Source organism: Eutrigla gurnardus (assembly GCF_963514095.1).
Source record: "Eutrigla gurnardus genome assembly, chromosome: 12".
In the NCBI taxonomy this organism is placed as follows: Eukaryota; Metazoa; Chordata; class Actinopteri; order Perciformes; family Triglidae; genus Eutrigla; species Eutrigla gurnardus.
In genome coordinates, this window is record NC_139926.1 from 6826895 (window position 1) to 6842744 (window position 15850).

At 42.8% G+C, this 15850-nt stretch overlaps 2 protein-coding genes across 2 annotated transcripts in view; both read right to left on the reverse strand.

Moving 5' to 3' along the window:
* tgfbr2l (transforming growth factor beta receptor-like) overlaps positions 1–15850 on the reverse strand; it is a 297577-nt gene that overhangs the window by 277799 nt on the left and 3928 nt on the right. Inside the window, exons 2-8 of the mRNA XM_084022805.1 lie at positions 11559–11712; positions 5854–6065; positions 4842–5599; positions 4466–4603; positions 3965–4106; positions 3248–3375; positions 1294–3144 (exon numbers count right to left, since the gene is read on the reverse strand). Coding sequence (XP_083878931.1) covers positions 2815–3144; positions 3248–3375; positions 3965–4106; positions 4466–4603; positions 4842–5599; positions 5854–6065; positions 11559–11712 — 1862 coding nt within the window. The 3' untranslated portion in view covers positions 1294–2814. The remainder of the gene's footprint in view (positions 1–1293; positions 3145–3247; positions 3376–3964; positions 4107–4465; positions 4604–4841; positions 5600–5853; positions 6066–11558; positions 11713–15850) is intronic.
* Positions 1–15850, reverse strand: part of enox1 (ecto-NOX disulfide-thiol exchanger 1) — a 456513-nt gene that overhangs the window by 124997 nt on the left and 315666 nt on the right. The gene's annotated exons all lie outside the window — the stretch shown is intronic.

The following is a 15850-nucleotide window of genomic DNA, read 5'->3' on the forward strand; positions in this document are numbered from 1 at the left end:
GTCTGCTCGTTCGAGGTGAACCGCTCCTCGCCTGGAAAGCAGACGACAACAGCGGAGCAGCAGGAGGCGGAGCCAAACGCTGCGCTGCAGTCGGACAGTTTCCATCGGCCTTCGAAGATTTGACAGGAAGTCATAGAAAAAGTTACATTCTGTTAGACGCGATCTGTAGGCTATTTGTAGTTTGCGACCTCATTCGCATTTATTTACATTTGTTCATAAATATCTGTGGAAATCAGAATCACAATACTTAAATAATTCCTCGGGAAGTTATACAGCTGCATTTATAAGAGAAAGAGAAGAAAGAGAGTCAAATAAGTATAAAAATATAAAGTATAAAATGATGCCAATAAATATTAGTAATATTTATTGGCATTATTTTTTGACAGTTATACTGTATTAAATGTGTATCTGGGTAGTGTTGCTTTCGTTATTGAAAATGATGACTAAATATCGTCGTCAATGAACCTTATCCTTTATATGAGGAAAACAGGACGAGATGCGAACATGCTGGTCAATAACATTTTTGGTTAGTAAAATAATATGTTGTAAATTCAAGTCAGAGCGTCTTCTGTGTCTGGAATGGATGTATTCTTGAGTGTATAAGGTAATAATAATATAATAATAAGATAACCTTGTTTGAATTGTGAAATGGGTTTGGCTAAATACAGACTAAAACTAGACTAGAATGTCATCAGTTTTCGTCGACTAAAACTAGACTAAAGTGTCATCAGTTTTCGTCGACTTAGACTAGACTAAAATAGTCATGGACAATTCTGACTAAAATAAGACTAAAATGCTCAGACTTTTAGTCGACTGAAACTTGACTAGACTAAAAATAGGATGAACACGACTAAAACTGATAAAAACTAAAATGATAGCTTGAGACAAAGACTAGACTAAAACTAAAAGTAAAACAGGCCGCCAAAAACAACACAAGTTAGATGTGAAGATTTTACTTGTGTACCACATGGTTAGCTTAGCATAGCATAAAGAATGGCAACAGGGGGCTAAAGTTAGCCTGCTGACATGAGAGTGACATTCGATTCATCTTCTCATCATACTTGGAAAGTTTTTCTCAATTTTCTCAAATTTCTTTAAAACTGATGCATCCCCAATTGATTGAAGAGATGCGGAAGAAAGATATTTATTACAAACGGAAGTTTCCGTCTCTTCACTTCATATTCCTTATTACATATTCACTGAATCTGCCAAGAAAACATATTTTATGTGATACTGCTCCATTTTTCAGATCTTCTGCATTTGTGCAAATTGAAATATAGCTGAAAAAAGGACAGAAACAGAATCAAGAGTCATTCATCAATTTACATCGAACAAACTTTATTAATAAACAAACAACATAATTTCGAGATCTTGTGTTTTTCATAGTGGTTTTCTGTATTTGCCTTTCATGCTGGATGGGGGAAAAGTATTTTTACTCACTGGATCCTTCATTGTTCATACTCATTCAAGAGTAAAAAATTTTTCCAAAGCAGCATAGAATCGGGCCAGGTTATTTTGGTATATTTTTTTTTCAACCAGACACAAATACAGGAAACAGCTGTCTCTCCTGTGTATTCATAAACGTAAATAATAGTAAAGATAATCACAGTAGCTATTGAAGAATAATACAACACAATGGAGACCAGCTCCTAAAACATGAAGCATGTTCACAAAGACAGTTTGGTGTTTAACTCCGCCAGCAGAACTGTCACTGATGTCTTCAGTACAGAGGGGGTTTAAGGGGAGGTTCCCATCACCTGTTAATCAGCTGTTAACTACCCGTTAATCAGCTGTTAAACACCTGTTCACATCCCATGTGTTCCCGTTCACGTTCTGCGGGGAGTTCATCACTTAACACATCGTCTTTGGTGATTGTTCTTTGGTGATTCAGGTGAAAATTCCAGGACGTCCAACAAAGAAAAAAATATTGTGATTATTTTTTGTGTGACAACAGCTGTGTTCTTACTGTCAGATCTTCACTGACTTTATCTTTCCAGCCGTGCCAGCAACATCAGTCCGTCCTCGACTGAAGTCCTCTCTCAAACATCTCATCACAACAGTCATCTCATCTCATCTGACAGTGGGTCAGACATTCATGTTCCCCTCAGGATGAGTTGTATTAACTTTGTAGATCCTGTACATTTTCCTTTACATCAGGTCCAATTTTTTCCGTAGGATGGATCAGCATGGATGGTATCCACAGGATGCAGACTTTGATGGTCTTTGGTTTTATGAGTAAATACCTAAATCTAGCATGCTAATATTTTATGATGGTGATCATAGTAAACATATCTGCTCAGCCTGTTAGCATGCTAACATTAGCTAATCATCAGTCAACACAAAGTCCAGTCAGAGCACATGGGATTTTTTTCAGAAGTGCAGGTATTTGGTCATAAACTAAGGTGTTGGACACGTTAAAATGTTGGCCTGATGATGTCACTAGATGAAAAGTCATGGTCAGGATCACTAAAGTCATTATGATTCATCCTCTGGGGAACATGTCTGAACCAAAATTCATGGATTTCCATCTATTCAGTCTGGACCAACGGACCAACATGCTGCAAGCATGATAACATGTTTTTACATACTGATAGATATTATTAGAGTATCAATCAAAATATAGTTTATTTTCTGCCTCTGCAGTTTAGGTTTTCATGGCTATTTTTAGCCACTTATCTGTCCCTTCACTATCAGCTGCTAATTGGCCAGTTACATAACAGCTGGTGTAAAAACAACAGATTACACAGGCAGTGAAAACACAGCTAGCAACTGGTGGAAGGACAGTTCATAGCGTCAGAAGATGAAGTCTACCACTCACACCACAGAACCAGCGTGAATGAGGGAATCATGGGATACCTCTGTACCACTTGTCGTTGAGTCTGGCCTGTGAATCTGGAGGGAGGAAGAGGAGGAGGGAGAGGAAGCAGCAGTGGAGCACGAGGGACTCTGGTCATTGTCTGGTGTATCTGAGTGCTTTTCTCTCTCGCCTCCTTCCTCTCTGTCATCTTCTTGCCTGGGTTCCTCCTCCTCTTCCTCCTCCTGCTGCAGGACATTGAAGCGCTCCACCACGCAGTGAGCTGTCAGTCGGGCTTCAGGGTCATGATCCCAGCATTCAGTAATGGTGGAGCAGAAGACACTCATCCCCTGGAGGACAGAAAAATGCAGTTAAACAGCAGGACATCGGAGATGAGACATAAACAGGTTATCAAAGACATGACATTGTCCTTTCATGCGGTCTGAGTCTGACCTGGTGCTGCATCCAGGCTGAGGGGATGTCTGGCCGTCCTCGGTCCCTGAGCACCAAGTCTCTCATGCTGTCCACACAGGGCTGCTCACAAACCTTTGAGCCAAACGCCGGCTCGTAGCTCTTCACTTCTACACCAAAACAAACATTCCAAAACACATCTTACGTTCACATACGTGTTAAGATATGACTGCAGGCACTTGTGTTTTTCAAAAAACTGCTCAGGTACTCTGTTCACTCCCTAGCAGACAGATTGTTATTAATTATAACTAAAAATGTTGGGACAACAATAACAGGATCGAGGGCTTTCCGGAATTTCTCGGGACATCTATTCACCATAACTAGAAATTAATAATAACGTTGCTCTCTAACAATACAGTGACTTTTTTTAGTGGATACATGGGTAGGCTCTGTTGTCTTGTCTGTCACAATTTTGCTTTGAGCTACATGCTAATACAGGAAACATGTTCACCATTACAATGTTAACATGCAAATTCAAGTGTGATGATCGACAAAAAGTTACGACAATCCACCCTGAGGGGAACATGAATGTGTGAACAACATATAATGGCTTTGAACATCAGGTGGCACTACAGATGCAACAGGATTCACGGGGAACATTAATATTCATCCAATTGAGATATTGCATTTTGGACCTCCACCCCATTTACTTCCAAAAATATGAGTTGGTTCTCTCCGTCTTGCTAAAGAAGCTCCTACCTCCAATGGCATGGCAGCGGGAGGCCATCTCCCAGTGGACCAGAGCCATGGAGTAAACATCCATTTGTTTAAAGGCCTCAAGGTCCTCCAGGTTCACTCTAGACTCAAGTACCTCAGGAGCCATGTAGCGAGCTGTCCCCACCTGGATGATAAAGAGGAGTCCAATCAAATGACCACCAAAGCATCAGATGCAAGTTCTGCTTCATGATATCTAGAGAGGTTAAGTCCTGCCCCATATCGTCACTTATGCCACTTTTGGGTGTGTCATTTTTCGAATAACTTATTTTCACACTCTTATACTTCAACAGTCATACGACAAACCAAGACTTTCTTGACATGCACAATTATCTTTAAAATTGACATCACATCAGTAATTCATGGTGCAATTCAAAATATTTGTCTCTTGCTGTTTATCACCATAAATATGCTCTCCAAAACAAGGTCCCATGTTGCTGCACCAGGGGCAGCACTTTGCTGTTCTATTTAAACTAAACAGTTTACCTGTCCAGTGTTGGCGTAGTCTTCAACAGTAAGGGACAGGTCCAGTCTTAACGCCAGGCCAAAGTCACACAATGCACACTCCTTCCTGCTCTTTACCACAATATTACTGCTCTTCAGGTCTCGGTGGGCAACTGGCACCTACAGCAACACAAAACATCAGCAACATCAAAAAGTCAAAAATGGAACTCAAAAAAGCACATATCCAGAAAGGCAAATTAAAACTGACAGCAGAAAGTAAAGAACATCCATCCATCCTTCCATCCATCCTTCCATCCATCCATCCATCCATCCATCCATCCATCCATCCATCATCACATGAAAGGTAAGATGGTATTGTCAGCATATCTGGATTTCCAGAGATTCTAGACTGACGTACCTTTGGTATCCCACTGGGTGTTGTGTCACTATGGAGATGAGCTAAACCTCTGGCAATGCTTCCAGCCATGGTAACAAGTTCCTCCCAGCTCAGTATGTTTGCTGTGAGGAAATCCTGCAAGTTTCCAAGGCTGTGATAGTCCAAAACCAGCCAGTACTTCCTGAGGGCAAGGCCAGGACCGCTCGACCGCTCGACCGCTGCATGGAATCGAACCACGTTGTCATGCTGCAGTTTGGGGTCCGAGAAGATGGAGCACTCATTTCTCCACGAGGCATACTCTACAGCTGGAAACACCTTGACCGCTACAGTTTCATAGCTGTTAATTCCACCTTTCACGCCCTGCAGCAGGCATGCCCTCCACACTTCAGCAAAACGCCCTTTCCCTACCAGAACCTCCAGCTTGATGGGCAGTGGTTCAGCCATCTGGCGCTGCCAATCTGTCATGTCACTCATGATGTCATTGTTGAGAGATAGTGCCTTGGCATCAGTCTCTCCCCTTTCAGGTCCAGAACCTATCCCAGCTCCATCTCCACTCTCTCCTTGAGCCCCCAAACCCAAAAATGGCAGGTCGAATGCCTGATAGAGTTCTGGGGTGTGTTTGGTGGGCCAGGCAGGGCGTGCAGGAGGGCCCGGTTTGTCAGGACGATGTGTGCGATAGAAGTAGAAGGCTGCTGTAGCAACTATGGCCACCAGGACAGGAGGCACCAAACTAACCACCACAACCGGGATCACATCTTTACTCTGCAGCTTGGAGAATCCTGCAGGAACAGAAGATATACTGAAAATATATTCATCCTTCCATCAATGTATTGTTCTCTCCATTCCACTTTCACATTCATCCATTCTATACATCCATAATTTATAAATCCGTTTATGGTATTATCAATCTATCAATGCTTGTGTCCATCCATTAATCCACTCAACCATCCATCAATAATCCATCCATCCATCCATCCATCCATCCATCCATCCATCCAATAATCCTTTCATCCATACTTCATCTGTTATTCACCGTTGGCTCCCTTGTCGAAGATGAGTTTGTCGTTGCATTCATGTTCTCCTTGGCAACCACAGACCATCATGGCTCCGTCCTCTGCAGGCTGCGGGACCATGTGACACAATCTGGAGGTGAAGTTCAGCAGCAGGCCAGGATTCACACCCTCTAGTGGCAGGGAGGGGTTGTGACACATAGTGTGCACCGTCATGCTGTCGTTGTTCTTTTTCCTGAAAGAGAAGAGGAACATGCATCAGTGTGTTATCATGTAACATTAGTTCATGTAAGTTATTGTTTTGGGTTGCAGGGCGCAGCGGGGAGATCAATCCTACAAGCTGCAAAAGCTGAAACTAAAATCTCAATGCTTTCACTTGATTTTAAAAGACCAGCAATTTCACTTGTAATAATACATTTTACATTTTGTTTGTGAAGAAGGAGCTAGTTATCTTGCTGTTGGTGAGTACAGAATTGAATCTGAAATTATGTTTGTGGCATTTCAGTTGGCAGAGTAAGTCCTATAGCCAGTATTATTTAAGCGAGTCACTGTTGCAGCCAGTTTCAGCTACTCACAATATACAATAGACTTGATTTTAGGGCGGAGGTAAGACTGCATTAGCAGCATCAGTATACTGAGGTCATGTCCACACGTACCAAAACATTTTTTTTCCACAAAGTTTTGCTTGGCATCATTTCAAGCAAATCTGTGTCCAATTAAATCCATTGTAAATGACTCAGCACGCTGTAGTACATATTCCAGGCCTATATGTGGCACTGTTTCTGCTACAAAAATACACCAAAAACGGAGAAGAAGAGACGGAGCATGTGCATTAAGCTTTCGCACTGTATACAAGCTGTCCGTAATCCTAGCGTAGCTCAGCGTAGTGGCAGAGGAGCATTATATTTTGCCCTAGTAACCCAAATAGGCTGAATATCTGCTGCAGCACGATCACAAGAATGTAGGCCGCCATTGTTGTTGTTGTTGTTGTTATGAGAGGTCACAGGGATAAAAAGTCAAAGGCTGGAGGGTTGAGGGGTGGGGCGATGACATCATCGTATGCATATTTGGCATATACACGAACATGAACAGAACACGAAACGCAGGGGCGCAGTTTTTTACTTTTTCACCCTGGGACCTGGTTTCAAAAAAGTGCGTTTACAGGCACCAAAAACTCCAGATCCATGTCAGCCCAAACATGCAAATCTGCGTTTACAAACAAAAGACGTCCCTCGAGGAAGCCCATCAGGGAGACGTCGCCCACTTATTGTAACTATGTGCCTTACCCATCACGGTTAGACTGACACCTTTCAGGAGATGCCACCTTCCCAGTGAAGAAAGTGAGAGAAATGCAGATTTCTACTTGGGATCAACAGGCGCACCCAACAGGCTTACACTATACTGAGATAATCCCCTCAAACGGAATATTGTTACTGTCACGGGATGTGCTATGAGTGAAGGAGGTATGAACCCATCTCCTCTCACCTCTCACGCTGTCATCTCATTATAAAAAGGCACGAAAATAACAAAAAAGAATGAATGTGCTCCGTGCACCAAGCTTCTTTTCCTTTTTTTTATCCATGCACCGAGCTCCACAGGATCTTTTACCAATTTTCCAAGTGAACTCATTGGTCAGTAGGTGATGCTTTTATACACGTTGATCTCTTATCTGGAACATAACCTGCTCCGGAGCAGGTGAGCTCTGCAGCGTAAGTTACCATGGCAATGTAAGAAGTGAACCACCGTCGTAGGACTGAAAACCCAGAGTTTACCCTAAAGTTACCTCGCTAACCCCAAATCCTATGGAGCTAGAATAGTCTCATAATTCACAAATGCACACAGAAATTCACAAATGCACACAGAAATTCACAAATGCACAAAAAAGATTTACAAATGTATTTGGGGATTTGTATATACATGTGACTCAAAACACAAATACATTTTCAATGCACACACAAATATGTTTCATTTCATATGTAAGTAAAAAATATTCACATATAAAAAACAAGATTCATAAACATATTTCCAATGCACACACAAATCAAAAAAAAAATCACAAATACATGAATGTTAAAGTATTTGCAATCTTCATCAAATACGCATTTGGGGCTTGTTACATTCATATATGAACTGTTGGACCTGTATTTACAAAGTGCTTTTAATTTGTAAACCTCCCTGCATTTGTGTGTGAAACTTTTGAGACTCCCCTGACGTGACTCCGATCCACAAATGCGTTTTTTCTAAGAGGAGGTTGTCTGTAGCCAATCAGATGTCTCCCTCCTTTACAGCCAATCACGTGAGTGCGTTGCGTTGGAGGGATATGGGTGCTAGAGCCAGAATCAACCTTATTTCTGGAGATAATTTCCCTTCTTCCTGTGCTCCCTGTCTTTATGCTGTATAGATTAGGTGTACAGTTATATAAATATCTATTTTTCTTTTATAAAGAAGCATTTTATGGAAGTAATTTATTCCCTCATTCTGGGGAAGATGAACCGGTGCGGGCGGAGTTGTGTTTTAGACTTTTGGGGGAGACACTCACGTGATTGGCTGTAAAGGAGGGAGACATCTGATTGGCTACAGACAACCTCCTCTTAGAAAAAACGCATTTGTGGATCAGAGTCACGTCAGGGGAGTCTCAAAAGTTTCACACACAAATGCAGGGAGGTTTACAAATTAAAAGCACTTTGTAAATACAGGTCCAACAGTTCATATATGAATGTAACAAGCCCCAAATGCGTATTTGATGAAGATTGCAAATACTTTAACATTCATGTATTTGTGATTTTTTTTTAGATTTGTGTGTGCATTGGAAATATGTTTATGAATCTTGTTTTTTATATATGAATATGTTTTACTTACATATGAAATGAAACATATTTGTGTGTGCATTGAAAATGTATTTGTGTTTTGAGTCACATGTATATACAAATCCCCAAATACATTTGTAAATCTTTTTTGTGCATTTGTGAATTTCTGTGTGCATTTGTGAATTTCTGTGTGCATTTGTGAATTATGAGACTGTTCTAGCTCCATACTCCTGCTTTGTAGTACAGGCCTGGAATGGATCCTTGCCCGAACCCTGCACCCTTGACAAGGGCATCCCCCAAGGCTCAGTACTAGGATCACTTTTATTTCGATAAAAGGATGATAAAAACTCTGCAGCATATCCAGAACATAGCAGCACAACTTGTATTCAACCTGCCAAAGTTTTCCCTTATGACCCATCTCTTCCGCAAACTCCATTGGCTCCCTGTAGAAGCTGGCATTAGATTCAAGACGATGAAACTGACCTACAAGGCTGACAACTGAACCACCCCAACCTACCTCCAAGCGCTAGTCAGACCCCACACTCCAGCATGAGCACTCCCCTCAACCACCTCGGCTGATGGCCAGCTGATACCACCGTAGCTAAGAGCAAACAAAGGCTGCACAGGAAAGTCACAACTCTTCTTTCCGTCCTGGCACCGCAATGGTGGAATGAACTCCCTGCCGATGTAGGGACCGCTCCCCCTCTTCCGAAAGAGACTCAAGACCCTCTTGATCAGAGTTTTGCCTAGATCCCCTCCATCTACTATCCTGCCCCCTCCCAAAAAGAAAAAAAATAAATATATATGCAAAAATAAATAAACGTAGTACTCATTCCTTGTTTGTATGTACTGGAACTTACTTTAGTATTTTACACTTTTTCTATCAGCAATGGCAACAAAATCAGGTTAATTTATGTATTGATTTGCACTTAATAAACCGCAGAACATGATGTGATCAAATTCCAAGTAGTCAAGAGTCTATCTGCATGCCAAACTTGTGCTGTTGCTGCAGCCTTTATGTAAACCTGACAGCATTGATTTAAAGTGTGTAGGGTTGTGACACAGTGAGCCAAATTCCACATTAAATGTGTAAGCAAAGTAAAAGTGATGGCAATTGAGTGTTTATTCACACATGAATCAGGTCAGGTTAACATAAAGACAGCAGGTCTGAGACAAGCTTTATGCTCAGGATGTTAAGTGAATGCTGCTCCAGGTGAATAATTGTTTAGTTAACTGATGTGTGAGGAGCTCAACACAAACACTAGAGTATGAGTGTACACACGATGGTCCCTATCAACTTTGACCTGAATAAACTAGTGTTTCCCTCTCCTCTCCTTTCTTCTTCTCTCTTATCACCAGTTTCCTGCAGTTATCTCGGAGGGTTGGGCCGGCTGATGTGAACAGGAAATGAGAGGGGTGCAGCGAGGGGTGCAGCGAGGAGGGATCCCAGCGAACCACTGTTATCCAAACAAAAGCAAGAATCAGCAGAAACTTTCCAATCCTGTAGAAAGTGATGGCACTGTGTGACACTCTCTCACGTGGAAAACAACTGTGTGAACCTTTGAAATCAAATATCAAATAGGCATAACTGCATATTGTGCATTTTTTCCTGTAACAGTAGGGCGTTGAGAGAAATCACTTCAGGATGTTTCATAATGCTGATCAACAACATATTGAAGCAGCTTAGCTGTACTGCGGTGGACTCTGCTGGCTCAGGGGATCCTGCTGAAGTTTTTTTTATGGGACACTAAAGGCTTCAGGACATTTTGTTTTTGAGTTTTTTTATTCACTTTCTTTACTGCTGTTTGGTTTGTCTGAACTCAATTCATGAAGGGGATATTTTACATTTAAGGAAATACGTTCTTGCTGGGAATCAGATGGTCAGATATGTATGTAAATATAACATATAACAGATGGTTAGCTTAGCTTAGCATAAAGACTGGAAACGGCGGAAAAAGCTAAAATGATCAAATCCAGCCACATCACCTCTAACATTCACTGATTAACCAGTCTGGTCTCCTAAAAAATGTTTTCACATAACTTAACTGTTTTGTGAATAATGTTTCGAGGGAAATGTTTTTGTCCTAGATTTCGTCTGATCTTAGTGTATGAAAAATGTGTTTCAAGTGAGTCTGTGGAAGTCCAACTAAGGAGACTGCTATTTGTGTCCTATGTCTTATGTAAGTACTTTTGCAAAACTTTCTCCAACAAATTATGTTCCCATTTGCACTCTCAATTAGGTTTCCAGGAAAACATATTTTATCCAGAACGAATGGTCTCAGTTTGAAAGATGTGGTTAACGAACAAAATAAAACAAAACACACTACAAAACGTAGTTAGGTTTAGTAAAACTATTGTTAAAATCAAATTGAAAGACAACAAGGGTACTTAGTTCTAATGGAACAGAAGCATCAGCCCTGTGATTATTAACCCATCCAGTGCAAAGACCTCCTCCCTACATGTAGGGACATAGAATACATCAGTGTCGTGATTCTCTGATCAGCTTTGCGCGGTAGTGTCCTACATTTTTATTGATCAGCTTAGTTTATTGATCAATAAGGTCAACAGGTCGAGGTGAATTTTAACAGTGGACTGAAAATCATCTGTTGAAGTCAGACACTGTAAATGTTGAATTTGAATGGGTCAGAATATTCATGTAATTTTGCTCAGGAGTGTTAATTCTGTTCAGGAACTTGCAGTTAAAAGAGTATTCGGTGAAGGATGTAGAGAGGTGGATAAAGTGAAAGTGGTGAAAAATGAACTAACTGAAGTTGTAAAAAATCCTTAAAAAGTTTACATTTCAAATAAAATGAAGCAGCTGTGAGGTTGCAATTATAAAGAATGGAGAGACGGTTGTACAGTTAGTAGAAACACAAGCGAATAACTGATCAATAAGTCGTGATATTAGGAAGTCCACTCACCACATGGCGATGCAGATCTCCTCAATGACGGTGCAGAAGGAAGACAGGGTGCAGTTACTGAAGCAGACGCTGTCTTTACACACCGGACTGGACACCTCGCACCACTTACACAAATTGAAGCTCAGGTGGCTGAAACACTGAACCATTGGAGGACCTGCAGGTCAAAGAGAGACCAGATACAAGCATCAGGCTGCTGGACCTGTCCTATTTAATGAATCGCTGCAATGTTGTTATTGAACATTTTGTATCTCAGGGCCCTAGTTTCAGACACCAGGCAATAATATAATGCAGATATTATATCACTATAGAAATTGTAGGCACATTTTAGGCATGTCTATCACAAAACAGGGTCAGGGCGCACAGCAGTAGACATAATGGTGGCGAGAACCCGGTGCCTGCATGAGCCAACCGGGCCATTCATCATCATCATCATCACCGTCTTCATCATCTGCGCTTCACAGCTGCACCGGATTCCCCGTCCAACACCAGAACGGCGGGACACCGGGACCTCACAGGCCGCTCAGACCAGCTGCAGCCCCGACTCCGGTTCCAGCTCGCGGCAAAGTTGCACGTTTCTCCACGGACACAGACAACAGGCTGCCGAGGCGCGAGACCAGGCACGAGCTGCTGTATTTTTTTGTAAAGATTTTTTCAGGCATAGACGCATTTTATTAGCAGTGGATAGATATGAAAAACAGGAGAGAGAGAGGGAGGTGTGACATGCAGCAAAAGACCTTCGGACGGGATTAGAACCAGGGTCGGCAGCGTATGCGTACGTGTAACATACATGGCATGCGCTCTTACAACTCCGCCACCTGCGTGCCCCTAAATCACTGTTTTTCGGGTAGGGGGGGCATCATAAAGGAATTCTGTTCAGGGCACCAAAATGGCTAGCGGCGGCATTAGACAGAAGACAGCAGCAGCAGCAACGCTAGACGGCCAAACTTTGGCCAAGTTCCGGTCTTGGTGACGTGTGCGCACTGCGCACCGGTGAGCCAAACTGCCACTCCGCCAGCTGTAATTCGCCTTGTGCCAAGAGTAGACCAGGTTGGCGGGCTTTCGGCGCAGTCTCAGCGAGGCTTTTTGCCACGAAACTTCCGCTGCGTCAAGCTGAATATGTGACGCCTCCCCCTGCTGCGCCGCCACACCCATCTTGGCGCAGGCAATCCACCAAACTGCCAAACCTGCATTGCACCGGCTCCGCCACCCTGCGCCGCGCTGCGCCACGAAACTAGGGCCCTTAGTCTCCCTTTGCTAATTCTGGCTACAGTATTTATTGTATATTGCATATGCTCAGTAACCATCACAATGGCAGACATCCAAGAACGGGTCATGTATGAAGACCTGGACAGCACCAGGCCCTGTATGATCCTCACCTACTTACTAAAGTAACTACATGCAATCCATTAATGCCTGGCAGCACAATTTAACCAGCTGTTGATGGATGGGCTCCACCCATGCCCTTTTCCCACCGATGCATTCTGAGGGCCGGTTTGGAGCCGGTGCCTAATTGTGAACCAGTTCTTTCTGTTTCCACAGTCAAAGAACCAGCTTTGGCCAGGAAAACTGGTTCCAGAGCCGGCACCGATCTTGCTGGTCTTGAACTGTTCGCAAACCTACTTGAGGGGCTCGGGGCGGGGTTAATGCTCGAGGTGACTGTGGAAAATACACTGCTGCGGAGTTCTACTAACGTTACGGAACCTGGTAATTTTCCCTTTCACAAATGTTTCACCTTGTTGCAAACCAACTACACATTTCTGTTTAGTTTACCAAGCTAGTGATTACATTTATAACAGCAGAAATGACTGGCTATGCTTCCTTGGGTAATGTAAGCTCACCAGCTAGCCCGCTAGTGTGATATTGCTAACAATAACGTTAGCATGCTACTTTCTGACTGCCGTTGGCTCACTAAATTTTACAAACTACCAACATAACTTAACATCTGACTTCATAGTGTCATGGACAAGTTTGTGATTAAACCTCTGTTCTCTTGTTTTTTTTGTAGAGCCGTCGGACACACATTCTACACACATTCTGATCATTGATATCGCACACACTGTGCTCTACACTTTAAAAAATGCTGTGATTTTTGCATTTTGTGTATTTTATTGTTATTGTATTATTTGTCTGACATGTCTGCGTAAGTATGCTTAATCAACAGAGAAACACAATGCAAGTAGGTCTAATGCACATTTTAAAAATGTTTATTCACACGTATGCACATTAATTATAGACAGCTTCCTTTTCAACAACTCGACTAGGAAACATAAAATGTACATTCTGGTGTAATGACAGAGGAAGGAGGGATGGCGAGGTCTAGTGAGTGCAGAGCCACTATCCAGGATGAAACAACCGAGATCCAGGAGAACATCAGGAAGTAATGACCTGCTAAGTGAATATCTCAGACAGCAGGAGCCAGAGGAGGAGGAGGAAGAGGGGGAACCATCATGGAAGGACAAGCGCCTTCATGGCATGTACCACTGACAGATAGAAGAAGTGGCTGATATGGAAAAACCATACCATGTCTAGACACGCTGGTCTGAAGGACAGCACAGAGGTACTAGTTATGGCAGCACAAGATCAATAGAGGCTGGGCCACACCAGACAGCACCCCAGATGCAGGCTGTGCAAAGATGCCCCTGAGTACACTGAGTACATGGAGCGCCATAACCAAGTGGCTGGTAGAGTGTACAGGAAACGTTGTGCTGAGTATGGGCTGGGAGTCCTGATGTCAAAGGATTAGGGGGTAAGGGTCCTGTGGGACTTCCAAATCCCAACTGATAAACTGGTAACTGGTGGATAACCAACCGGACATTGGACATGTTTGTCCACCAACCGGTGTTGGACAAACAACAGAGGCCAGCAGTTGTGATAGATGTCGCTATGCCAAAATACAGCAACCTTAGGAGAATTTGGAAAAATATGAAGGGCTGAAAGAGGAGCTAGAAGAGTGTGGAGAGTAAATGCATCAGTGGTAATAGGAGCAGTCTGAGCTGTAACCCCAAATTTGGGACAGTGATGCCAGCAGAGTTCAGGAACAACATCTGAGATCTCTGTCCAGAAGTGTGCAGTCCTAGGAACAGCTAAGATACTGCGCAGAACCCTGAGGCTCCCAGGCCTCTGGTAGATGACCCAAGCTTGAAGGAAGGGGCCCATGTATCTAGTCTGCCACGTCCAGCAACACATCAGCTCTGTGACTGGAGAGCAGCAGGATGTGGGTGTTTCCCTCTGACTCTTGCTAGCTTAAAAATCTTTTTCAAAAATCGTTTTCAACAGAACACTCTGGAAACACAAAGCTAACACTTTTCACTGTGTGTGTGTAATTGTGTATCTTCACTCCTGTATGTCCTGTGTGTGTGTATGTGTGTGTGTGTGTGCGCATATTTAAAAGTTCTGTGTGATGCTCTGCCACATCATAACAACAGCAGTGATCAGACCCAGATGACACAGAATTGCCAGTTAAACCAAACCAAAACAACACACACGCACATGCACAGACACGCGGATACACACACACACGCACATTTACACAAATATGGACTTAATTACACACACAAACTTAACCACACTGCATTATAATGATATACTTTATACACACACATTGTACACACAAACACACAACACTTCATTACCATAACTCTGACACACACACACACGCACACACACACACACACACACACACACACACACACACACACACACACACACACACACACACACACACACACACACACGCACACACACACACACACACAGACACACACACACACACAACTGAAGTAATTCCAGATGTTTCTTCCAAACAGAAGACAAAGGGAAAAAGAAAAGTGAAAGAGCAAATAGTTCACTTCAATTAGAATCAGCACTGTGTATGTGTTAGAGAAAGTAAAAGACAATAGCATCTCTGCATGTGTGTAACATTTGTGTATGTTTCTGTGGGAACCTGACAGTTAGTGTGTGTTTGAATGTGTATAAGGATGTGTGCGCGCGCGTGAGCGTCTCCAGGAATAAATTGAAGACAGAACTGAGCTGCGTTTAGAGCCAATTCGCATCCAACGCTCGGCCCTCAAAGGCTCATGGGAAATATCTTAGCACTCCACACAGCCTAGCGAACAGGCCCTCCTGATCAGAGCTGCAGGTTTATTTTATAAGCACACACACAGACACCCCCCCCCCCCCCCCCCCCCCCCGACAAACAAACACACACACACACACACACACACACATGAATAGTTAGAACATTTAGGTAAATCCTCTTCTTCTCTGATACTCTCAGCAGCTGAATAGCTTAG